General features: G+C 50.1%; 2 protein-coding genes across 2 annotated transcripts in view; one reads left to right on the plus strand and one right to left on the minus strand.

The window, feature by feature from the left end:
• Psmb7 (proteasome 20S subunit beta 7) overlaps window positions 1–7,168 on the plus strand; it is a 57,965-nt gene extending 50,797 nt beyond the window's left edge. Inside the window, exons 7-8 of the mRNA XM_051167188.1 lie at window positions 5,017–5,168; window positions 6,905–7,168. Of these exons, the coding sequence (XP_051023145.1) occupies window positions 5,017–5,168; window positions 6,905–7,016 (264 nt within the window). The 3' untranslated portion in view covers window positions 7,017–7,168. The remainder of the gene's footprint in view (window positions 1–5,016; window positions 5,169–6,904) is intronic.
• A 2,106-nt stretch (window positions 7,169–9,274) lies between these two features.
• Window positions 9,275–25,528, minus strand: part of Nek6 (NIMA related kinase 6) — a 73,279-nt gene continuing 57,025 nt past the window's right edge. Inside the window, exons 7-10 of the mRNA XM_051167189.1 lie at window positions 24,776–24,883; window positions 17,319–17,413; window positions 12,410–12,523; window positions 9,275–9,913 (exon numbers count right to left, since the gene is read on the minus strand). Of these exons, the coding sequence (XP_051023146.1) occupies window positions 9,803–9,913; window positions 12,410–12,523; window positions 17,319–17,413; window positions 24,776–24,883 (428 nt within the window). The 3' untranslated portion in view covers window positions 9,275–9,802. The remainder of the gene's footprint in view (window positions 9,914–12,409; window positions 12,524–17,318; window positions 17,414–24,775; window positions 24,884–25,528) is intronic.

Here is a 25,528-nt window from a genome sequence, read left to right on the forward strand (position 1 = left end):
GACCCACACTATAGCAATGCTGAGGTAATCTATCAGTTTGTGAGTGTCTACAAAACACAACTCTCTAGATAACAGGTTTAGAGTAAAGATTTAATACAGTCTCCATCTCCTATGATGTTGCAGTGACAGTTTAAAACTCATTCTCTAAATCTCAGCAGACTTTATAGCTAGCAGTGGGCCAGTATAAAGTTTAATAGCGTTACAACACATAAATCATCTTTTAAAGATGCTACTAGTAGCTCCAATATTAAATGCAGACAATCGCCTGTGGTATAAATAATTTATCAAACACCGTTTCAGATTAGCCTTCCATGCTGAGTTATTTATTTTAGCCTTTTCTGTACGATTCCTAAGGCACTTTTTGAAAGATCCATTACTGGTCAGTTTAATGAACTTGGGGGTCTGTTTTGTCCCCTCAAGCACTCGGGTACAGCTGTGGTGACCATTACATGGCCGACGTGGACCTCTTTGTGCCTTTTACAAGTGCTGCCCATTTGTCATGTAGCGGTAAATGGAGCTGCACATTGGAGTCCAGGGACACATTGTGCGGTGCAGTGATGGAGACAAACAGATAGCTCTATAAAGTGCTGCTTGTCACAGCTGACTTGGAGTACAGTACATCACTCTTATTGTAATCTCATTTAAGAAGCAGGGTGGCCCGGGGGACTGATATTCCCAGTTAGTTTGGTCTTTGTAGCCATAAAGCAGGAAGTGTTCCTTTTATATTCTCTGAACTTTTAGGGAGTGTGCTTTGCTTGGATTAATTATTGCAGGGACTTTTCCATGGCACTGGGTGAAGGTTTGTCAGCAGGTTTGTCTCAACTGTCTTTTCCTGGGTTGAGGTTTGGTACCTGCAGCTGCTGCTGAGGGGTGGACTGCATCTTTTTAGGAGCCTTCTGCTTGCTTTATTAAATAAGTTGGCCGCCATTAAGCATTTGCCGTGCACCAGTCACTAAAGTAGGTGCTTTCTGTGTTTGATTTTTAGTTTTTGCTGCAAACCTGTGAGGTAGAATTTATTATCATATTACTGAGAAGGGCAACATCTCAGAAAAGTGGTTACTTGCTCCCAGCTATAGAGCAGGAAGTAGAAGTCTGCAGATATGGTTCTGTCTGCTTCTACGTCTGCTAGATGACCTTGAACCCGCGACCCTCAGGTTTCTTGTCACCGGGGTCATGGTGGGCTCGTGCAGGAGTGTCTTGAAGCTGTTCTATCTTAAAGGGCTATTTTTCTAGTAGCTGGGATGTGCCTGGCTGGTCTAACACACTGAATCTCCAAGTTCCCTTGAGATAAGCAGTGTAAATCCACGAGCAGCTGGCTGGTTGGAGGAGGATGCCTGCGCAGCAGGGGGAGAATGGAGCACCTGGGCCTGGCCAGCTGCGGGCACAAGGTTTGCAGGGCTGGGTCAGAGCTCCTCAGCAGCACCTGTCCCAGGCAGATGTTGCTCAGGACTCAGGTTACCTCAAATCTTCCAGAAAAATGAGGTGTGGAGTCCTAGAAAGAATGAATCTTAGAGGAAGAAACTGTTTCTTGAATGTTCTGTGGGCAAAGTTGATAAAATGTGGTGTTTCCCCCACCTCCTAGATTTTTCTTGATAGTTTTCTAAAATATTGGTAGCACGTTAAAGACAAAAGTTATTTAGTTGTAAAATGTTACTCTAAAGAAAACAAAACGTGAGTACACCCAGTAGTATAGGTGCACGTGTACCTAGAAGTCTGTTTGTCACGGTGTGTTGGAAGACAGCATTTGCCTAGAAAGCAGTTCCCTGAGCAGGTCCCTGAAAGTTCTCCTTGAAGACACTGTACACCAATGGGCAGAGTTGTGCTCATTTACAACCTCCTTGTGTTTGGAGAGAGTTTGCTGCTGAGGAGAAGAAAATGGAATAAGACCATCATCTTTTGTTTTGAGTCAGGGTTTCTCTCTGTGGCCTTGGATGTCCAGGAACTTGCTCTGTAGGGCAGGCTGGCCTTGAACTCAGAGATTAGCCTGCCTCTGCCTCCCAAAGGCATGTCACCTTCATTTCAATATTGATCCCTGACGTGACATTGTCACAGTATTACTCTCTCCTGTGGAAGGTAGAGAGGCCCTCGTCAGGTGGGTAGTCCATGCTGTGGGAAGCCCAGGGCTCCCCTGCACTATAATAGAGATGACTGCCAGAGGAGCTGCTTCTTGGGCCAGACAGAAATTGGCAGTCACCATTCTTAAACTTAACCCAGGTATTGAGATTCATAGTGACACAACCTTGGTGCCCCTGATTGGTGAAGAGCCCAGAGCCCCAGAAACGTTACTTGTTAGCTGATATGGTTCGTGGCTACCACAAACCGGTTTTACTATTTACTGTTTGCTAGCTGTGTGACCTTAGGGCTCATTCTCAGCCATACATTCTGATTAGTACGAGCCTTAGGAGATGTTTGGTAAGTGGAGTAAAACTGGTGCCTGACTCAGTATTTAACACATTATGGTAGGTTCTCAGTTACTATGGAGTTTTCCATTTCATTATGTGTGTGTGAGCCAGCCAGGGGGTGGGGGGGAGGTTGTCCTTAAAGAATCATCTTCCCTAGAATTGGTAAGGAAGTTTAAATGTTTCCCCAATTTGTAACATAATGATTTTACCAATAGACCAAATTATACATAATATATTTTCAAAATTTGCACTTTTGAAGTGTGCTTTTGCCAGCAATCTCCTTCCGTGTTCAGATGTTTGCAAAACAGAGAATCACCTACACTCGGTAACACCTCCTGCCCAGGTGAACTAATACAGACAAGACAGGCGTGTGTAATAACAGTTTATGTATTTCCATGCCCTCCATGTCATCCTCCCTTGGGAACTTAAGGTCTGCGGCTCTAAGTGCTGCCTGTTGGGTATTTTTTTCTGTCCCATGTGCCTTGCTGAGAGAGCCCCAGCTACACAGATGAGAACAGACAAAGAAAGGCAGTAGTTAAGTGGAGAAAAGTGAAGGGGGAGAAGGGATGGCGGCCGAGCAGGGGAGCAAGCAGGGCGCTCCCAGCGTGCGTGCACATGCACATCTAACGTTGGTTAATACGCAAAGTGAGTTGGAATGAGGTTGCATTTGTTAAGCGGGTGGTTGGGTTTTGCTGTCGATGTGGGAGCAGTCTTCACCACCATCTCCTGTATACCACCTTTCCTTGTTTCTGATAAGGCTTTTGCAGGACTATTGAGAATCAGGAGAGAATTCCTGACTAGATGGCTCTATGGGATGAATTCTTACAGCACTGTGCATATGCACATGAGAGTGACTTGCTTCACTGCCTTCACAATGGTGTCCACTGCTGGTTTGGTAAAGACCCCCACCCCCTTACAGAGTTGTCTTTTTACTCTTCTGGGTCTGTAGAGGGCACTCCTGTTACTAGTATTCCAGCCTGGCTCAGATTTTCTCATAACTTGAAGCCTTGAATCTGCCCATTGAAGTTCTTGGGCCAAATTTGGGCAGTCAGGACATGGGGTTTGAAGTTGGGGCGGGGTGTTACTGAGAGGTGTGCAGTTTTGTTGGACTCAGGGGTCTGTACTCTTGTGCTGTTGGGAAGCAGCTTCAGTACATGCTAGAAAAGGCTGGCTCATTTTTGTCCTTGTTTCAGCTTGGAGGGCCATGTTCTGCCTTGCTGCCTGCATTGCTCTTGTTTCCTGGATGCCTTTGTTTACAGCCTGCCTTCAGCTCTCCTTGAAGCTTTGCCGAGACAGCCATTATTGTCTGTCCAACTTAGCCTTTGACTCTCATCATTGGTTGGAGCAGTCATATGGGCCCGATGCTCACAGTGTGAACTTGTAAAATCCCAAGAGGATGAAGTTCTGGGGCCTCTATCTGTGGCCCTGGTGTCTCCCTTGGCATATGATGGCTCTCTCTTAACTAAGAAAGTCATGAGGAACTTTAGAGGAGAAGCAGCAAGTCGCTTCAGGAAACTTACGGGCTCATGGGTGGGTAGAGGCACTCTGCCAGCATTTCCCCATAGCCACAGTTGTGCTTTGGTGTCAGCTTGTCTCAACACTTACCAGGGTCGAGCTTCTCCATTATGTTACCAGGAAGTCAGTTTTCTTAGGTTTTTTGTTTGTTTGTTTGTTTGTTTTTCCTTCTTCTGACATGTTCACTCTTCTCTTTTATTTTATAAACTTCAGTTTTTGTCTTCCCCCATCTTTAGGTGGGAGGATTCTATCTAGGAGTCAATGTTAAGATACTTCAGTTGTTTAGCAAACTAAGTCCATGAGTCAAATTTAGCTCAACACTGTTTTATTAATGAAGTTTAAAATTTTTTTCTTTATTATGCATACAGTGCTCTGCCTGCAGGTACAACTGCATTCCAGAAGAGGGCATCAGATCACATTATAGATGGTTGTGCAGGACCTCTGGAGGAGCAGTCAGTGCTTTTAACCACTGAGCCATCTTTCCAGCCCTTGGAATGAAGTTTTATGGGGACACATAATCACCTCGTTTATGCATAGCTTGTGGCTGTTTTGTGCTATGTGGTGGTGTTTAGTAGTTGTAACAGACAACTGTGCCCAGAAACCTAAATTGTGTACTGTCTAGCCCCCATGAGAAGAGCTCACTGAGTCTTGCTTTAAATGACGCTGACAGCACATGATGGTGAAGAAGGGGCATGGACATGATGGGTTTGAAAAGCCTGGGCCCCTACGTAGCACGGGAAGAGCTTTTGGCAAGCCACTGGAGTTCTTCGTTGTCTTCTCTTCCTCTGAAAAATGGGTGTTGAAAAGCTTTGGAGTTCTAGAGAATTTTTGTTTTTGTTTTTTCAAGACAGAGTTTCTCTGTGTAGCCTTGGCTGTCCTGGATTCGCTTGTAGACCAGGCTGGCCTTGAACTCACAGAGATCCTCCTGCCCCTGCCTCTCTGAGTGCTGGGATTACAGGCGTGCGCCACCACGCTGAGCTTTCTAGGCCATACCATCCTGAACTCGCCTTATTTTAAACACCTCCCATGAACAAACACATCTGAGAAGCATGCTGTCATTCTCCATGGATACAACTATGACTGCCTTTTGCTTTCTCAGGAGGAAGAAGCTAAGAAGCTAGTGAGTGAGGCTATCTCAGCTGGCATCTTTAATGACTTGGGGTCTGGAAGCAACATTGATCTTTGTGTCATCAGCAAGAACAAGTTGGACTTTCTTCGTCCATACTCAGTGCCCAACAAGAAGGGGACTAGGTAAGTGAAGGGGATGGCATTTTTTCCTGTGCCCTGTCACATTTGGTATCTCCATGCCATCTGAATTGGGCCTTCTGGATTTTCCCACACAGAAAAGCCAGTGTTCCAAAAGCAGCTTATATACGAGCCATTGAGTCAGGGCTACTTTATGCTCACAGCTGCGGTCAGGCATGGAAAAGTCTTAATCTATCATGTGTTAGCAGGAGAGGTGGATTGGGTCCAGGAGAGACCTTCAGGCTGAGAATTGGGACATAGAGGTGTCATTCCCACCCTCACCCCCACCCCATGTTTTCTTCAGTATCTTAAGCCCTAGATGGAATCTTGTGAGGTGTTTAGGTTTCATGATAGCCAGCCCACAATTTTTCTTCAAGCTGGCCCAAGACATTGTAAAGGTTCTAATCTTGTGGCTAGGAGCCTCTGAATTGTGGCCATGGTAGCTACTGGTGTTGTTTATACTATAGGGTAGTGCCACTGAACCCGTGGCTTAAGTTCCATGGATACCACACCTCAGTGGTGCAAGCCAGGATCTGAGCTGTTAGGTGATGTTCTAGGTCCAAAAGACCTGGTAACTGGTGTCTACATGTACCTGTAGCTCATTGATTGACAGTTCTCATGGGTGTTTAACCGCTTGAGCGTTCTGGGCTCTGGTTTGTAGCATAGGACCTCTGGAAGGCTTGCTTCTACACCCACTGAGAGTCCCTAGCTCTAGATTCACAAGGAAAGGATAGGTCTTCAGTGCCAACAGTGCTGTACTATAAGCTGCTCTCAGAATTTGTGGAAGCTTTGTGCCAGACAGTTCTGGGGTGGGTGACAGAGATGGCCACTGGTATCAGTGTTGTATTTGAAGTGGCAGAGCTAGCTAGTGTTATCCCAGTTCCTCAGGCCTTAAGTGAAAAGGGAAGCTGCCTTTAAGATACAGGACTAGTATGGGAGAGCAGCTTCCACTGAAGGATGCTGATCCTTGGGGAAGAGAACAGGGAGTTGTTCTGTTCCATGTGGGCTGAATAGTCAGTCTCCCAGGCAGAGAATTTGAAAAGCCACCCTTAGAAAGCGGATGTAGCTGCAAAAGGAACCTTTGGGCTAAAGGTAGCACTGTGGAGCCAGGGATGTGGTTCTGAGGCAGAACACTTCACTAAACTGTGTGAGGCTCTGGGTTCCATCCTTGTCAAAGGGTGGGATGGGCCTAACAAGGTTGCTGCTGCTGCATGCTGGCAGAATCAGGACTCTGTAGAGTTAGAGGAGCTTGTGTGGATCAAAGGGAGCATCTTGTGCTCAGAGACCTGCCCCAAGGAAGCAGGTCAGGTGGACGTGTCCTGTGGTCATCCACTGTGCCCTGCAGAGACAGTTGACTTGAGTGCTGTTGAAGTGATGCTTGGAGCTTGGCTGTGGACTGTGTTGTATTGTGGTGCTTCTAGAGTTGTGAGGCACTCAAATTTGCTGTATAAAAGGATGTGAGTTTTAAGTGGCAGCCTGGAGTCACGTGACTTAAGTAGCATGTACCGAGAGGATGGTGGGGTTTGGAAGGAAAATTGAAAGCCAGTGCTTTTTCTATTATGTAAGTGTTGTCTGACACCCCTTCCCTCTTCAAGTGTCCCCATTTTGTAGCATTTGGAAGTGAAGGGAGGTTGACTCCCTGAAGCCAGAGCTGGAGTCCCCAGAGCCAAAACTATATAGTCAAACCTGTTGCTGTCTGGGCACTTGAGCAGAGGTCTTACTGCTTTTGTTTCTCTCATCAGGTTTGGCCGGTACAGGTGTGAGAAAGGCACTACAGCTGTCCTCACTGAGAAAGTCACCACTCTGGAAATCGAGGTGCTAGAAGAGACTGTCCAAACAATGGACACTTCGTGAATGGTGCTGGGGGTGGTTGGTTCTCTCTCTGGGTGACGGGGGGTACACACCACTTCACCCCACCCCATCAGAAAACATGCATTCGGCTACTGCTTGCCGAGTGAGGCTCAATTAAAAAAAAAAGATGAAAACCACAGTTGAGTGGCTGTAATGTGGGGACTGTGGGCTCCTATTGACCTGACTTTTCCTTCCATTTTCTGCATCTTTCCAGCACCAGTCTGCATTCCAGTGAGTGTCATCGGTGTGGCCCTCTGAGACCGTTCTCTGTGGCCAGAAACCAGATTGGGTTCCTTCGGTTCCACAAGTGTATGACCCAGCCCTGTGCTCGCTTACTTTATCTTCACTTGGGTGTAGCCCCAGGCATATGTCCTAACAGGTATAGAGCAGCCTGGACCTCAAGTGGAAAGCAGTGGCCCAGGGGATGCATGCACGCACAAGGCCCCAAGTTTCCCCTACCCCTCACAAGACAGAACACAAGGTTTGAGTTCTCAGACTGTATATGCTCAGGTCTAGAAAAAGGCAGATGGACACTAGGCTTTCCCATGGCACTGTGAAACTGGTGTGCTGCACTCTGGCCATTCTCATGACAACCTAAGGAGTGCTTGGGGCTTGCTGGTTCTCACTGCTTCTCTGGGTGGAGATTGGTGGAGACTGTGCACATCCCAAGGGCTGTTTACTGGGTGAATGGCTCTCTTATGGGCAGTAGGTGGGTGGGGTGTTGAAATTAAGTTCTTTGGTTTACAGAGGCTAATTGTGCCAAGACCAGATAGAACAGAGCCTCTGAGAACAGACACAGTACTTAGAACCAGGAAAACTTTCTAGACTTAGTGCTGGGCAGGAGACTGACTTTGATCCTCCCCCAGAGTGAGCTGGGGAGGGACACTGGAGGCCAGCTTCCCTTGTGGAAACTGCTTCAGAGAGTACAATGCAATGGATTTGTCGTGGCTGATGCTTTTCAGTATTATTTGAGGAACTTAAGAAATACTCGGATGTTACTTGGACTAGCTGGGCCTGACAAGTTGTTTCTAAAAGGCGCCTCAAGGAGTGCTGTGTTGTGTTTGCTGTGTTTGGTCTGCACTGACATTGTGTTGGGGCCACAATGCCCCACCCCCGACCCCCAGTTGCTCAGCAGTCACCCCCCTCCCAACTGCCTAAAATATGAAGAGCTTGATCTGAGCAGAGGCTGTAACTGGAGTGCAGGCCCTGCTCAGAGGATGGTAGCCAGCCAGAGACTTTTATTTATTGGGAGCTCCGGGTAACAAGTTCACCTAGCAGCAAGGTAAACATCATCTGACAAGACAGCATCGCACCAACCTGTCACCAGGTGGGCACTGCTTGAGTATTGCATTCTCAACCTGCCCAGTGCTGTGACCCTTTAATACAGTTCCTCATGCTGTGGTGATCTCCAAGCATAAACTTATTTTCATTGATACTTCATAACTAATTTTGTTACTGTTATGGATCGTGATGTAATTATTTTTGGAGGCAGAGGTTTGTCAAAGGGCTCCCGATCCACACGTTGAGAAGCACTAGCATAGAAGAACAAAATTGAGACTGTTTCCTCCAGCACTAGAGTTTCCTTAAATTCACATTTATAAGTTAGTCTTCACAGTTAATCCTATTGGGGACAAGAAGTAAATGAACATATTTCTGGGTTTCCTGCACATAATACAGTTGTATTTTTAATTCTTGACTTTCATGGTCCATGGCTTGAGTATTCTGATGGGGTGACAGGCTGTATTTTTGGATCACCTGCCACTGATGGGGTGACAGGCTGTATTTTTTGGATCACCTGCCACTGCTAGCTGATCTGCATCTCTGTTGTTTTGTCTTGTTTTGTCGAGATGGGGTCTTATATAGTCCAGTCCTGTCTCAAGCTTCCTATATTGCCAAGGGCAACCCTGGATTCTTGATCCTCCTGCCTCTGCCTCCCAAGTGCAGGGAATACAAATTTAGGCTGCCATGCCTAAGTAATGTCTTTTGTTTTAAATCCTGTCAGCCACCTGGAAGATAGATACCTTATTAGTCCCATTTGCACATGAAATGAAGGCCCAGAAAGGCCAATAAACTTGCCCAAGTTACTAGGAAGATACAAACCAGAATTTGTAAAGAATAGTTTGAGAGCAAAGCTTTTTGGATTTTTCTTGCTGTCTTCCCCAGTGTGCATCAGTGCTGCACGTTGATCCTAAAGTGAGCCATAGCATTCCAGCAGGCTGTGGTACATGGCAGGGCTCAGAAGATGGTGGAGGACCCTCCCAGATGCCATTTGCCTCACAATGCCTGATGCTTGGTGCTCCTCACTGCCACTCATCAAGTTAGAAAATGCAGAGGAAATATTAGTGAAACCTCTACTCTAAACCATTGTTTTCATTGTATCCCTTTACAGGAGAGTAAATGGAGCACGCAGCCTGATTGTATGGAAAGGTACTAAGAACTAAACCAGCTGGTGTTAACTGTCTGCAAAGGCTTACCCCCACCAGTCACCCAGCTCCCTTCAGTCTCCTGACAGTGTGGGCCTGGGCAGGTCTGAGGCAACCAGGCAGAGGTTCACATTTCAGTCGGTACAAGGGGCTTTAGTGACTGCCAAGCCCCTTCTCCCACTAATAGACCAGCTCAGATTGTCTGCAACAGTTCAATGAAAGGACTTTGGAATCTGACCATAACCCAACTGTTTTCAGGCAGCCGCCTTTGGGAGCCAGCTGAGCCCTCTGGTCTTGGCTGTGGAGGCTTCCAGGTACCACTTGGGGAGAAGGCTCAAGTTAGACAAGTGATGTTTGGCGTTGCATTCAGGTGCTGGATGTCCAGACATGCATCTGCCTAGCCACCTGGTGCACATATCCAATGTCAGGTCGGTGGTCAGGGTCAGGGTAGATACACATACTGACCAGTTCCCGAAGCTGCAAGGAAAGACAGTTCTGTTAGTCTTAAAGTGCTCAAGGACTTTGACCACATCCACTTGTTCTACCACGCGGCACCTCAGATGGTTCTGTTGTCCCCAATCAAGTAAAGAATGCTTTGCTGGGTAAGGTGTCTGGTCACACAGCTCCCACACATGTGTAGGCCTGTCTGGTTCCAAAGGTGATGCTTTGAGACCCTGAGAATTTTACCCTCAAATAATCTTCAGTTTTCCACTGTGCACACCATTGTGCAGATCTGGAAGAGTGAGTACCCTGTGCACATCTATGTCTGCTGTCAGTCACACAAAAGCCCAAACCAGAGAAAACTCAAGGAAAGGGCTTATTGATCATAATAAATGCATTAACATGCAGCAAGGCTGCAGTCTGCACACCCCCTGGCCTCTTCATTGTGCTCATGAAAGACACGCTTTTAATTATCCAGACACTGAAGGCTTTGCCCGCCAGGGTGGGGGAGGGACGCCTTAAGCCTCTGATCCCTCGTGTTCTGATAGCCAGAGTGCTAGTTATTTTAATGGTAATTAAAATAATGACCTTAAAAAGCTCAGGTCTTAAACGTGCAACATTGGGCAGGCTGCAACATTTTCCATCTGACTGCCTGCTGCTGGGGGTGCTGGTGGTCACCAGCAAAAGTAGAGAGAGGAGAGGTTCTGGGCCAGAGAGCTTTAGGGACTCAGGAGACGGTCTGAGGGCCTAGGGATGTTCCAGAGGCCCTGGGTCTGCGGCATCCACCTCAGGCTGAGGGCTAGTCCTGGACTTCCCGCCATACTGAGCTGGCTTAACTGGCTTGTTTTGTGATGCCATTGCTTTATAGACACTGGGAAATCCATGCGCTGATGAAGGTGGTGTGTGCAGCAGGGCTGGAGTCCAGCCTACAGACTGTGACTTCTGAAGCTGCTCTGGAAGGGAACCATGGCTGACGCATCAGGTGAAAATTTGAAAATCAGGTCAAGATGAAGTCTGCCCTGCATGCAGTCACTTACTAGCTGAATACACAGTTATCAGCCGAAAAAGAAAAATGACAAAACAAACAAACAAACAAACAAACAAAACAAGACACCTTATGCTATAATAGCTTTAAAAGTGGGGTGTGCTTAGGGACAGACCCTATGCTACGTAGCAGCATCAGGAACTCCTGCCTGCCAGGGGTTTGTCTAGTGAGGCAGAATGACTGCCCTAGTAGATAAAGCTAAGGGCTCTGGGGCCTTTGCTTCTTTCTGCCTTGCAACAGAAGTGGGGTGGGTGGTGCCCATTAGCAGACTGGCACAGGAGCACACAGATTAGAGCCAAGTCACATGCCTTCTAGTAGTGCAGAAGCTTAACGAGGAAAGGAGCAAGCCAAGGTGCAGCGGACTTTGTGAAGAATGTAACTTGTTCTTCCTTCACATTCCCTGAATGGCTAGTGAGAACTCCAGCCACTGGGACAGGTGTTGAGAGAGAAAGGTGCTGCACAAGTCTCCAGACCCCCTAACCTCCCCACCCCAGGGGTGGCACTCTCACAGGTGAGGCCAGTGGGCCTGGAGGCTGGCTTGAAGCTTGGATGCTTCTACCTAGGCTTTGCCCTCTCACCCCCTATATACACAGGTCCTCTGAAAGCCTCAACTCATCTGGATGGTGCACCTTCCTTGGGGCCTTGGTTTTCAGCCTTCCTAATGCTGTGACCCTTTAATGCGGTTCCTCATTGTGACTCCCCAGCCATAAATTATTTCAGTGCTACTTCATAACTGCTACTATGCTATCGTTATGAATCATGTAAAATCTGATATGTGACCCCTGCCACTCCTAAGAGGTCATGACCCACAGGCTGAGAACCACTGCCTTAGTGGCACCATAATGAGGGAAGGTTCCATTAATATGAGCTGTTAATCATGAAGCAACGCCCTGGGGTCTGGCAGAGTGGACCCAGAGACCTTAGGCATTCACTGTCAGTAGATACCACAGATGATGTTTAGCAAACATTTACATGGAGCTGTATTGCAGTTGCTACTTGGCAGTGGTAAATGCTGGCCTCGCTCTACTATATACGTCAAAGGCATTCATCTTTAATAATCAATTAATACTGGACAGGAGATTGTAGTTTTGTCCCTATGTTTCAGATGAGGGAACTGAGACTCAAGGGCAGTGAAGGAAGTATATAAACCTGTCTGCCTGTACCATTTGCCTCTCATAGTTTATTCATGAGGGAGATATAATTTAACTCATTTAATCTGAGGATGAGCTTCACACAGCCAGCAGTTGTCCAGAGCCCCTGCACTCAGCATAAAATGTGAAAGTCATAACTCCAGGGTTATAGGCCTGTTAACACAGAGCAGGAGACCAACCAGTTAGGCCAGGGTGCCCAGCTCTTGCCTCCCTGGAACTCAGTACCACTAGCCTGGCATTAGGTCCTAGTGCAACTGTGTGCGCTACATCCTGTAAGCCATGGGCACTTCAGAATACCTCCTGCAAGTACATGGGGACTGGCCCCCAGCTGCTCACCTTCTCAGAGTAGTGCTCCCCTGGGAGAGGTGGGTAGTCACACTGCTCAATCTTTTGACAAAGGGAGAAGAGATTCATCTTATCTCCATAGAAGGGGCTCTGGAGAGCTGCCATCTGCAAGGGAAGGGATACAAAGCATCAACCAGCAGCTTCAACATCTAGAAGGATTCAGAACCCAGGGGAGCTATTGGTCCCCACTACAGTGGGCTGCTCCCTGGAGCCCAGGGAGTTGGGGGTATGATAAGGAAGTACTGTTGAATCCTGAGGCCACATCCCCAGCTCACTTAGGCCCCATTCTCCCAAGGACTGGCTAACAAGGAGACTGTGTTCACAAGCTCTGCCTGGATCCTACAGGTTTTCTAAATGCTGTCTTTTCCTTTTTGTATTATGTGCATGTGTGTGTAGTTCAGGGGGCAGCCAGCCTCTGGCATCATTCCTCAGGAGTGCTGCTGCCTCTCTGAGATAGGTTCTCTCATTGACATGAAACTTGTCAAGTAGGTAGGCTAAGCTGGCTAGCCTGGGAACCTCAGGGATCCGCCTGTCTCCCCCCTCCCCCAGTATACATGTGTACCACACAGCTTTTTCAGAATCCAAGTCCTTATGCATGCAGGGCAGGCACTTTCCAACTGAGCTCCTCCAGCCCATTTCCTTTACTGCTGTCTGTAAGCTAGTGCCCTCTCTCAGGGAGCTCCAGGGTGGAGAGAAGCTGGACCTGCAGTTGGCCGTCTGGCCTGGTTACAATGGAAGCCCAGCCTACGGGGTATGCCAAGGTCAGACACCAGTCTGAGCATCTTGAAGAGAGACAGGCTACTGTTCCAACAGCTCTGTCACTCACCCTGCCCATCAGCCTGAGTAAGTTCTCACCCAGGGAAGGAACTTCCAGTCTTCCTCTTCATGAAGTATCCAGATTCCCAACCCCAGTGTTCAAGACACTTGGGGAAAGCCCTTAGAGAGGGTCTGCAGGAGCAGGGAGATAGGCCAGCACGGCACCAGACGGCCCTATCTGCTGACAGACCCATAACAGGATTCAAGCATTTGCTGTCACTCCTGCTCACAGATGCGTCCTGCCAAATGACAACCTAGTCCTTCCTGTTAGTGAAGGGCCATTGGGTAGTCATGTCACTCCCCCACCCCCAACCCCTGGTCTGGATCCACTCTGACTCTCCCTACGGAAGCTCCAGGCTGCTGAGGCGTTTGCTCTGGCTCATTGGCTAGGGTCCCTATGGCCCTATGGCCATGGCATACCTGAGGAGTTCTCTGGGTCTGGGGAGTGGGCCAGAGTCATAGCTTAGGACAGAAAGGAACTCAGGGAAGCTGTGACTGTGAACTTTAATTTTCTGGTCCATCCCTACCCTATGTTCACCCCTGGGATTAACCTGGTTCCAAGAACAGCTTGCCATCTTCAGAAAGGGGGTAGGGCAGTGGGTCTAGAGATGGCTTCTAAATTAGGAGCATCATTTTAGGGTTTCCTCAGACCCAGACGCAGGAATTTACCCTAGGCTAGGCCAAACATGCCAGTAGGTATGCAGAACTGTTGACCTCGGGTCCCTTGGTGGTAATGGGGACACAACTGGCCCATGAGACCCACGATCATTGGGCAACTTTAAAGGGACATTTGCTACCAGAGTAGGGAACTGCTGAGGCTCCTAAGTGGCCCTCAATCACAGCTGGAGGATCCAAATGAGTGTTCTAGAGGTGACTTGTGGGTAGACAGGGTGTCTGTTCCCTAATGCTGGCCCACTGATGGCTGTGTGTGACCTGGGAATCTGGATACTTCATGAAGAGGAAGACTGGGAAGTTCCTTCCCTGGGTGAGAACTTACTCAGGCTACTGTTCCAACAGCTCTGTCACTCACCCTGCCCATCAGCCTGTCTCTCTTCAAGATGCTCAGACTGGTGTCTGACCTTGGCATACCCCGTAGGCTGGGCTTCCAGTGTAACCAGGCCAGACGGCCAACTGCAGGTCCAGCTTCTCTCCACCCTGGAGCTCCCTGAGAGAGGAATGCCCTTTAGCAGGCCAATATAATTTGATTTTGCAACTAACTCCAAATGGGCCAGAAAATTGGGGCAAGGGGTAAGCCATCATCTCTTCCCCTCATCATCCCAGGGAGCCTCCCTGCATAGCGTCAGCAGTGAGCCTTCTCTGCTACCAGGGCATCTCCCTCCTAAACTGCAGGTTCTATCAGAGGCCATGTCCCAACTACTCACCATCCAGCCGCTGGCTATGGGCCTGCCACCCCGATAAGGACAGCAGACTGTGAAGTAACTTGAGGGCCTACTGGCGACATGGGGGATTATAACAATTACCCAGGATGGCAAGATCTACTCAGACCGGTGGCTGGCCAGTCCCTGGCAGGTTGGAGCAAAGGACTTGCTGTTGGGGGCCAGATACTTGCTACCTCTGGACCACCAGAGTCATGGCTCTCTTCAGTGTGATTCAGATGTCTGTGCCTCAAAGAACCTAGGATGTGGAGGGAGGAGACCTGACTTAAGAACCCCCGATTCCTCTCTTGTCTATCACCAGCTTCTCCCTGGAGTGAAGGGGTTGTGTGGCCCAGTTCTCTGAGGGAGGGGCTTTCCAGGCCATTCCACTGTTCACAGAATTCCAAAGCAGCTTTCCCCTGCCCACTGTCTTGCTGGGTCCCCCCCCCCCAGGGCTGGTACCAAATGAGCCTTCAGCTTCAGTATCACCCCATTTCCTCCACAGAAAAGGTGCACAGGGGCTTCTGCACTTCAGCCAGTGTCAAGGTTCAAGAAAGGGCGTAAGAGGGATTGTTTCTGGCTGTGTACACTTTGAGCCCTAGGTCACGGTGACAAGGACATGTTCCATGGGGGCCACATGAATCCTCAGCAAGCTAAGGCAGAGGGGAGGGAGCTGTCCCTGCTCTTTAAGCTGATACCACGGGAAGACACCACAGGTGGTCTCTGGGAGGTAGCAGCCATGACTGCAGGACATCTCTTGCCAATTACCCAGCACTGAGCCCAGATGAGGCCCCTCCTTGTCTACTAGGAAAATATACATTTCTCCCCCCTGATGCACTGCAGGGGTGCAGAGGGATGCCAGCTTCAGCAGAGCCCGAGGTCACCCTTGAGGGTGGCCCACGAGTGGCCATACTGTCTTTTGTCCTGTCCTTGGCGAATATTCCTAGAGGAGCTGATTGATTTATTTGGCTCCCCACTGCCTTTTGCTCTTGCATGGCTACAAGGCGCACAGCAACACACTGCCAACAACTAAATCTGTCTGAGCCTAGCCCTGCCGACATGCTGGAAGCCATATCCTCAGGTATGTGTGTAGGCACCAAGTTAGGACTTAGAACAGCCTGCTTGGCTGGGAACCCATCAAGGCCCTGACTGTGGGCTTGGGTATAGACCAAGACTGGGCTGCATTTGCCTCCGAGGAGCTGTAACAAAGGCTTGGGCAGGGACCAGGCCTGGCAGGAGTACAGGGAGCCAGCTGTCATCCTCCACTGGCCCTGGGGGATGCTCACAGCTCTCCTCTCAGCCAGGCTGGCTGGCGTTTGTTTATGTTTAGAGACACTCCTGACTCTAGGGACAGGAAGCAGCTTCTGAAAATACACAACACAGGATGGAAAAAGAAAAAGGATAAGCCATCTGGACTGGGGACAGTATACATGAGGACAGGTCAAAGGGGGGTCCCTACATGAGGACCCAAGCTGAGCTGTGCTGAGACCTCCTGTTGGCCAAAGCAAAAAGGGAAACGTGTCAAGCTGTTGGGCTTCTGAAGACTGGCAGCAAATGCCAGCTGCACAGCTTGGCTGGTTGATGGGTTCACAGAGGGGCTGGAGTGTCTGGAGCTGGGTACCTCAATCACAGGGCCTCACGTGCTTCTCTCTACAAGGCAGGCAAGACTCCATCCCACACATGGGGCAGCTAGAGCCCATGGGGTAGGGGCTGACTTGCCCCCAGTCCAGTGGAGAAGGGTGTTGAAACTTGGACCTTGGGGTCCTTTTGCCCAGTCTGGGCTCCTGCTGGACACTGCATCGCTCCCCTAGGATAGTCCCCTTAGGAGTTCTGTGGGCATGCTCACAAACATGAAGTAAACATCACTCCTCCTTGCTGACCTCACTCGTCATAGTTGGGGAGTTATTGAACAGCTGTCCCCTCACCCTAGCACCTGACACACATGGGTGATGGTCTCAGAGGAGTCTGAATCCTTCTAACCCCAGGCCCTAGTCATGTGCTCAAGTCTATTCCTGAAACAGATGCCCCAAGACACTCGAAAAGATTAACCAGCCCCACTGTCGTGGCCTGAACTTGCCATAAACCTTCCTGATGGCCCACACAACCAGTCCACAAGGGCATCCTTTTTAGCCAAGCATTTAAAATGCATCATCTTCAGCTGGGGTGCAGCTCAGTGGCAGCACACCAGGCCCTGGTTCTACCCTTCCACCTCCCATGCCCTTCCCTGCAGAAAAGAAAATGTCGTGTCTGCCCTAAGGCATCTTAAGCTCCTGGCTCAAAAGAAAGACTACACCTTGTAGAGAGATTTGGAGTTTCAGCCTCACAGACCATCTGGAAGCCAGGAGGCTGTGATCTCGTTGCTAAAGGACCCCACATGGACCAGTGGCGGGGCAGTGTGGATCTGCAGCATACATAGTGGAGTCCTGGGACAGTATCCAGAAGCCAAGGAATTGGTCTCTTTGGGTGTTGCCTGGTGCACGTTCCTGAGTGTCACTGCTGTAGTCAGCCCCCAGCCATATCAGTTTAATAATGGAGCTCTTCAGGTTAACCAGTCCAAGCCACCCATATCCCATATCAGCTCCAGGGAAGCAAAAGGCAGTTGGGGTTCTGTTTCTAATCCTAAAGCCCTCACCAGTAGAGTGAGCTTGTCTTACCTGTGCCCCCATGGGAGTCCCCACGGGCCACCAAGCTGCACATCAGAGACTTACCTCATACAGCAGGCAGCCTAGGGACCAGATGTCTGACTTGAAGTTGTAGCCATTCTCGTGGATCCTCTCAGGTGACATGTAGTATGGTGTTCCCACTGCAACACAGCAAGGAGTGGGGCTTAGGATCTGGGCCTCAGCAGGGCAGGAACAGGGGCTTAGGGGGAAGAGACTGCTTGACCCCTCCTTGGTCAGCTAGGATGGTTGCCCCTGTTATCAGAGTAATGAAATGGACCTGGGACTCCAAGGACTTTAGGTGGATCCCAGGACCCCTCAGATTTAAGAATTTGTTGGGGGCCACATAGCCAGGGTTCAATGTGACTTCTCAATGCAGTAAGGCAAGTGACCACTGTCCCTTTAGGAGGCAGTTTGTATCTGGGATCGTCCAGAACAAGTTCTCAACAGAAAAGAACCACTGCCCATGTTGGCCAAGCCACAGAGGGGAAACAGAGGTTCAGGCAGGCCAAGAGGCTTACATAAAAGGAAGAGCCATTAAACCGATTAACTTCATTGATGACAAAGTCTTCCGTTCACCAAAGACACCATTTGGGGGTGAATGGCAAGCCAGGGTATGATGGTTTGAACAAGAAATGTCTCCCATAGGCTCAGGTGCTTGAACACTTGATCCCTAGATGATGGTGCTGCTTGGGGAGGAAATGGACCTTTAAGAGGCACAGCCTTGCTGAAGAAACTAAGTCGGTGAGAGTGTGCTTCAGAGTTTAGAGCCTCATTTTCCTCTTTCAGTTCAGTCTGATCTCTCAGCTTCCGGCTCTGGCTGTCTGCTGCTGTCTTAGTCACTGTTCTATGACTAAAACAAATTGGTGAGAAAAGGGTTTATTTGACTTATGCTTCCACATCCATAGTTCAACACTGAAGGAAGTCAGGACAGGAACTCAAACGGAGCAGGGAGCTGGAGGCAGGCGTCAATGCCGAGGCCATGGAGGGGTGCTGCTTATTGGCCTCCTCCTCTTGGTTTGCTCAGGCTTTCTTATAGAACCCAGGGCCACCAGCCCAGGGATGGCCCCACCCATAATGGACTGGGCCTTCCCACACCAATCACTAATTAAGAAAATGCCATACAGGCCTGCCTACAAACTGATCTTACTGAGGCATTTTCTCAGTTGAGGCTCTGATGATGATTCTAGCTTGTATCACATGAACATAAAACTAGCCAGCATAGCTTCCATGCTGCTGCCTCTGGAACTCTGAGCCAGAACAAGCTCTTTCTTCTGTAAGCTGCCTTGGTCAAAGTATTTTATCACAGCAGTAAGAAAGTAACTAATACATAGGGACAGAGAAAATCACCTCAAGGTCTACCTGCCTACCAAGATGGTTTGGGTCTGAAATAGCCCCCCAAAACTACATGCTAACTGTTCCCGGCTGATGGCATAATTGGGAGATGCTGGGATCTTTAGAAAGTGATGTAAAAACCTCTGTTTTGCTCCAGACAGGGATGCTATAAGCTTCTCCGGTCCAACAGCAGTCAAGGGGTCATGGTATGTTATATATAATGGGCTGTGTATGTCTTTTCACTCTTCTTTGCAGCCCAGTGCTCCACTTACTCAGTAGACAATGGTCTGAGAGCCATGGTCCCTGTGACCTCAGGTGCCTAACCACAACTGTTGCTATCACTCAAACACCTGGGTGGAAATTTGACATCTATACTCTATGGTTATAATCAGGGGCTGGTGGCTCCTGCCAGCCAACATGTGCAGCTCTGGGTGACCCTCTTGAGGTCAAGTGGAATATCAGGAATAAACACCTGTGCACTCCAGTCATGAGAACGCAAAACCAAACCAATGGACAGGTGTTAAGCCATAAAGACGTCACAGCCAAACCACAGCAGAGAGTCCACAGATGTTGGCCAGGAGTGGGAACCCAGGGACAAGCATCATTGCATTCCAGCACCCCAGGGCTACAGTTGGAGGTAGCCATAATACAAAGATGATGGTATGGGGCTGGTCAGAAGCCAGAGGTCAGAAGTTGTGTCCCAGCAAGGCTGCAGCACAACAGCAAGGCCCCACTGGCTACCCCTGTGGCTTTTCCCAGTTTTCTGGGCCCAGGCAGGAGGGATTCCAGGGTGAGGTGATCTGCAAGAAGCCTGGGCCAGACCTGTCTGAAGGTGAGGGGTTCCAGCGCCTCCTATCAGTCTAAGCCCTCCCAAAACCAGTTCTAGCTGCCATCTAGTCCCCTCTGAGCTCTGCTCCACTGTGCCTGTGCACTGAGGAGCTCCAGCAAGGCCAGTCACCACGTTCTAACGCAGGTCCTTGCCACAGTCTGCAGTGGAAGCCAGGGATGTTGAGGGGGAGGCAGTTGAAGTGCTTGCCTCCCCTTACCTCTTGCTGCGCTCCCACCTCATTTGTGTAGTTTGGTGTGGGATTTTGTTGTTGTTTTATTTTGTTTTGTTAATTAAAAACGGTCTCACTATGTAGCCTTGGCTGACCTGAAACTCTTATGTAGAACATGTTGGCCTTGAACTCAAGAGATTCACCTGTCTCCTTCACTTCCTCTTTCTGCTGCAGTGTGGGGGTTGGAATCAGGACTTCCCCCATGCTAGTGCTGTACCCCGACTCACTAAGCAACCCAGGCTGACCCTGAACTTATGATCCTCCTGCCTCTGCCTCCTGAGCTGGAATTATAGATGTATGCCACCATGCCTAGAGAGGCACGTTCTTCAAGGTGTCTCCTACCTTTCATCCATCCACCTGTTTGCCCTTGTTCATCCACTCTATTACCCTCTTTAGCACCCATTCACACACCCATCTGTCTATCCCTACACCCACCTCCCCATTTCTCTCTGCTCAGTGTTGGTGGAGCTGTGGCCCTATGCTGACCTTGCGCTGGGTGGAGCCTCAGGTAAGAGTTGCTCGTCCTACGATGTGTCCAGCAGGGGACAGCTAATCCTGAGTCAGGACAGGCCCGCCCTAAGCAGATACCCTGGCATAGCCACCAGGAAGGGCTCTAGTAAAGGTCTAGCTGAGCAGTACTACCCAGGCCTGGAGTTTGGCCACTTGTCCCTCTCCCAAGCTTCTGGGAGCACATTGCCGGCGCTACAGTCTGAGAGGAGCCACCAAGCCTTACCCAACCGCCTCATCTGGGAATGAGTCATGAACAACAGCTGAGGGCAGTTCAGCACATTTTGGAGGGCACTGTACCCTCTGACCCCCTGACCCAGGCTGCCTCACAGTCTGTGCCTCTTCCAGGTGGGGTACTATGGAGATGGGGGTGTATAACTTTTGCAGGAGACTAGGAAGCTGTTCCTCCAGCTATGCCATGTTAGCTGGATTTTCTACCAACAGAAAAAAAAGAAAGACGGTGGAGCATAACGCATCCCTTGTGTGTAACAGATGAAACTCAGAATGCAAAGAAACCCAGACCTGTACCAGGTCACTGAAGATGTCTCCAGGCCCTGGGGGTGGGTGATTCTGGGGAAACTGCAGAGAAACTGGCAGGAGTGGGTATTTCCTTGGACAGTGGTCCTGTCGCAGGGGACACAGTCCATTTTATACCAATTAGTTTCACAGGTGCAGCAGAGCTGGCCCTGCCTGGTCTCAGTCCGTCCTCATAGCCCATCCAACCCTGACCTTCCTGAATCTTTACCCTAGAACTAGGATTTCAAAACTGACAGAAACAAGAGAGCATGGAAGTCCAACCAAAGAGTCCCCCCATGACACACAGCTCCTGTCAAGAACACTTGACCAGGTTTGAAGTGCTAACTTGTTTGACATATTAGACATGAAAAAGGCAGACTTCATATAAGAAGCTGCTGTCTGTCTGTAAGTTACCCTTCCCGTCCACCAGGGTGGGCCGAAACCTGGGCTCCAGGACTGATGGCAGGTGGAGCTTGTGTGTGACCGGCTCTGGCCATTCTCTAGCCAAAGGCCAAGATGACGATGTGTTTGCCTTGGTTCCTCATCAATGATACCTTCATGCTTAGCAGCCGCTTTTCCCATCTAGACAATGCAAAGTGGGGATCAGAACAGTGTTTGGTCCATGGTGAATTCTCACTGATGAGGGAGCATCCCTGGGGATGTCTGTGTGTGTGGACCACAAATCCATGTCACAGCATGTTGTGGTCACACACAGGAGGGTCATGCAATGGCAGCACTGGCACATGGCAAGGAGAGCACTGTCTCTCCCCACCAGGTGTCCCTGCCCCAGGCAGCTTGATGGGACCCCTCTCTCCACCTGTCTTCTGGGCACCCACGATCCAAGTAGGCCGGTGGCCCTTTGGAGACAATATACCAGTGACCGCTGATGTGGCTTCTCTTCTCGCAGTCTCAGTTTCCTCCTCAGCTAAATGAGGCCAAAGTTCTGGATATGATGCCATCTTAGAAAAGCAAAATGTTTCTCAAATATTTTTTAAGGCCCCACCTTCTTATGATTTGTCCCTACAGTGAAGGATTAAACACTGAGGTACAGGGAGGCTGGGAGTGGGGTGGTTAAGGCAGCTGCAGATCGATGACACTGGGCTCCTCCAGTTAGAGTTTAGACTCTCACAGCTCAACACCTGCAGAACACTTCTAGCCTTTGGGAAAATGTTCCACCCATCTTCTTACCAGTTTGCCTCTGCCAATCTATGGGGCCCTGAAGGCAGGGAAACCTGCTGAGTCAAACATCCCGGCATGGTGCAGGCAAGAAAACAGTCTGCAAGCCCATGACTGAGCCAGGCCTGGGGAGCAGCAGTGCCCCTTATCCCCAATGGGTTCTGCCCTCGCCTCAGTCCCAGAAAGACCGGGCAGCCCTACAAGGGGCTTGGGTATGAGCAACCTTCCTTCCTGCCCCGTCCAGTCTCAGCCTGAGGCACCCTGTCACCACTGTCACCGCTGCCAAGCACAAGCCCTGCATTCCTGCTCTCCAGACCCACCATTTGTCTCGAAGCTGCTGCCGTTGCTTGGAGCGAGACACTTGCTTGTAGCTTGTGAGCTGTGTATAGGCAAATCTTTCATTTTTCTTTCATTATGCCGGCGTGTACTGTCACTTAATTTTTATGTATGCAATCCTTCCTGACAAATATGATCTGCTGCCTGGTAATTCGTCTGACGCTCATTCTGTTCCGGGCTCTAATTATGGCTCCTATTCCTGACACTGAGGCAGCCACTCTGCCACCGCTGGGTACCGCACCTGTCAGCCCGACCATGGCACTGACTAATGCCCTTTCATGCCAGCCTCCTGTTAGCAAATACAAGCATAAGGAGGGGCCAGGGAGGGAAGGCAGGAAAGGGATTTGCATAAGTCCAGCTCCCGGTCAGCAGCTTTGCAGATGAAGTGGTTGCCAGGACAATATGGCTACTGCCCCAGCATCCCCACATAGTAGGTGCACATAAGAGGCAGAGGATGAATCATTCATAGGCACACACAGAGTTTAAAGGACCCCTACATCCTTCTTGTGTCATGATGTGATGACAATTAGCTCTATTTCTTGCCCAACTAGACTTGCATGCACTTAGCTGTGTACAGAACTGGAACTTGGAGACTTCTGGTCTTGGGTTATGGGTCTGCAGTGTCAACCTCCAGGGTAGGTACAGAGAAAGGGCCTCGGCTCCCAGAGCTGGCTCAGCAAGCACAGGTTGCTTCATGGTGTCTCCTGGACTCTGGTGCACAAGGCCTGGAGCAGGGATAGGCCTGGGAGGCACTCTGCACCCATTTTGCAGGGTCTGTGCTCACGAGGCCTCAGGAGGTTCCCGGCATGTGAGGGCAGGCTCTTCCAAGTCCCAGTTCCTTCTCATTAATGTAATAAGTGCAGCAGTCCGAGTGGATAAAATCACACTGTCGGAGGAGCCGGGTCTCGGCTGTCCCTAATAAGGCGATCCTAACCAGCTCTGACTAGCCACTGCAGCCATCTTCTCCAAGACAGGGCAAAGTGGGACTTGAGCCTGACTGACAGGCCCAGGAGGCAGCGCCTTTGCCCTTCTCTGACAGTTTCCCTCTCAGTTCCAACCTTTTCCAAACTCTTAAGCCAAACAGGGGCTGAGGTACATTATCCAGGTAGAATGCTTACTTGCCTAGCATGTGGGAGACGCTGGGTTCTGTCACTTATACAACAAAGAAATAGCACCCTAACTCAGTAAATAGGTTGGGATGGACTGGGAAATTGAGGCTTCCTTCTCGTCATGGAGTCAGTAGCTAGGGATCCCTGATGGGAGCTCCTGGCCCTGATCCTGTAGGAGGAGGGGGCACTGAGAAGGACAGGCCAGCCCTGAAGCCTTGTCTTTGAGGGATATACCATGTGACCTTGACATCACTCCAACTCCCCAAGTTCCAGTTTCTAGGTCCCGAGGTCCCTGAAGGCCAGCAGGGATGTGACAGAGCATCCTCTGGGGTCCTTGGGGATGACCCCTACACAGCCTTTTCTTGGGGCCAGGGAACCAAGGAAGTCAAGGGGAGAGGCCAGCCCAGGTATTCTCAGGGTTGGGCAGAGGCCCGTTCCTCATCACACTCCTGCAAGCAGCTGTCTCGTTTCCCACAAGCACATCCCTTGAGTCTGAGCTGTCATGACCCGAATGAACAGCGACAGTTCCCAGAGGGAAGTTTCCCACAGAGCACCCATGCCGCCACCAGAAGCTGCTGTTGGCATATGGCTGGCTGCAGGCAGCCAGGTGTGGGGGGATGGGAGACACCCAGACTGTGGCTGCAGAGTGGGACGGAAATGAGTAGGACCAGAGGTGGCCACAGACGTGCTGTCCAGGTCCTTTCTGTTCCCCTTAGTGATGCTCAAGGGATGCTGGGAACTGACTAGGGGGAGAAACAGGGAAACACCTGCCTCTCATGGAGCCCTGGTGAAACCCTGCTGCACCTGTGCTAACTGCCTAGCACACCTGTCTCTGCATCCCACTGGCTATGCTGGCTCCTATACACTAATTAAAGGGATGAGGCCCCCGTCTTTAACACTCCCGCTTCTTGCTCTTACACACCAGGCACACAGATTCTGAAGCCAACACGGCACCCCCCAACCTGAAGCCCACCTGACCGAGTCTCTCCATCTTACTGTCCCTCAGCTGCCACCCACCCCACACCCCCAATAGGAGCATCGAGACCTGTGCCTGGACCCAGCCTCCTGCTTCCTAGCATCACCCCAAGCTCATGCATGGTTCCCACAACTGGATGTGGTCCCTTCCCAGCCCAGCCGCCCAGCCCCAGATCCCAAAGACTGTTTCTTCAGTGTTACAAGTGGTCCACCCAGGGAGTAGGTCACAGGGGCAATAGCACACCGTGAAAGGACCACAAGCCAGGCAGATGCAGTGCACCTGGTGGTACAGGGACACTCCCCTCCTCCACACACACACACACACACACATGCAGTGGCCCCTCTGGGCCTCAGTTTCTTCTACTCTGGATCTATCCCAAAGCAAGGGTGAACTCTAGGACTCAAAAGACATCTTCCCCACATTATGCAAAGGCTGCCCTTCTGGCCAGGTCACCCAGGCCTACAGGGGATTCGGAGGACACAGCTCCCTTACCTAGTGAGTGGGCTGCAGTGGTCTCCGAGCTGAAGAAGCGGCCGAGGCCGAGGTCGCCAAGCTTCACGATGCCTGTAGCTGTGATGAACACATTGGCGGGCTTGATGTCTGCAGGGCGAGGACATGGACTTGGTATGGGGAGAGCAGGCGTAGAAGGGACAGGAGAAGGAAGGAGGCCTGGGAGTGACTATGAAGGGCCTTTCAGTAATGGGTAGGCCCTCATGCAGGGCAAAGCCAGCTCCTACTAAGCCCAACGGAGGCTTCCCGGCGCCTCTGTTTGCCTCTTACTGTTGAATCTTGGGACAGCTGCTTTGCTGAGCCTGGAACGTGAGTCTATACTCTCCTACTTTACAGGCTGGCCATGAGTGGGATGCAGAGATTTCTATCCTACGGTCTCCTTTCGTACAGCTGCCTCCCCTGTGCCCGACAACTGCCAACGGCACCAACAGGCATTTATTTAGTAAGCTTTGCAACTGCAGTGACTAGGGCAGGGCCTCACACAGGTGATACCAACTGAACAGGGATTTAAAAGAAAAAAGACACCTTCCCGACAGGCTTCCTCACAACTCAAATGCCTCCCAAAGCACTCACAGCTGTCTCACCTCACTTTCTGGGGTGGGGTGGGGGTGGGGTGTAGTTTGCTCAAGCAAATGCCTACCAAGACGTCAAAGCCTACGGGGAACTCTTTCTCTGGGGGAAAACTGGCCTCAGCACCAGGATTGGCCACATCTGGGATGAGTGGAGACAGAGTGC

The sequence above is a fragment of the Acomys russatus genome, chromosome 24 (assembly GCF_903995435.1).
Source record: "Acomys russatus chromosome 24, mAcoRus1.1, whole genome shotgun sequence".
Lineage (NCBI taxonomy): Eukaryota > Metazoa > Chordata > Mammalia > Rodentia > Muridae > Acomys > Acomys russatus.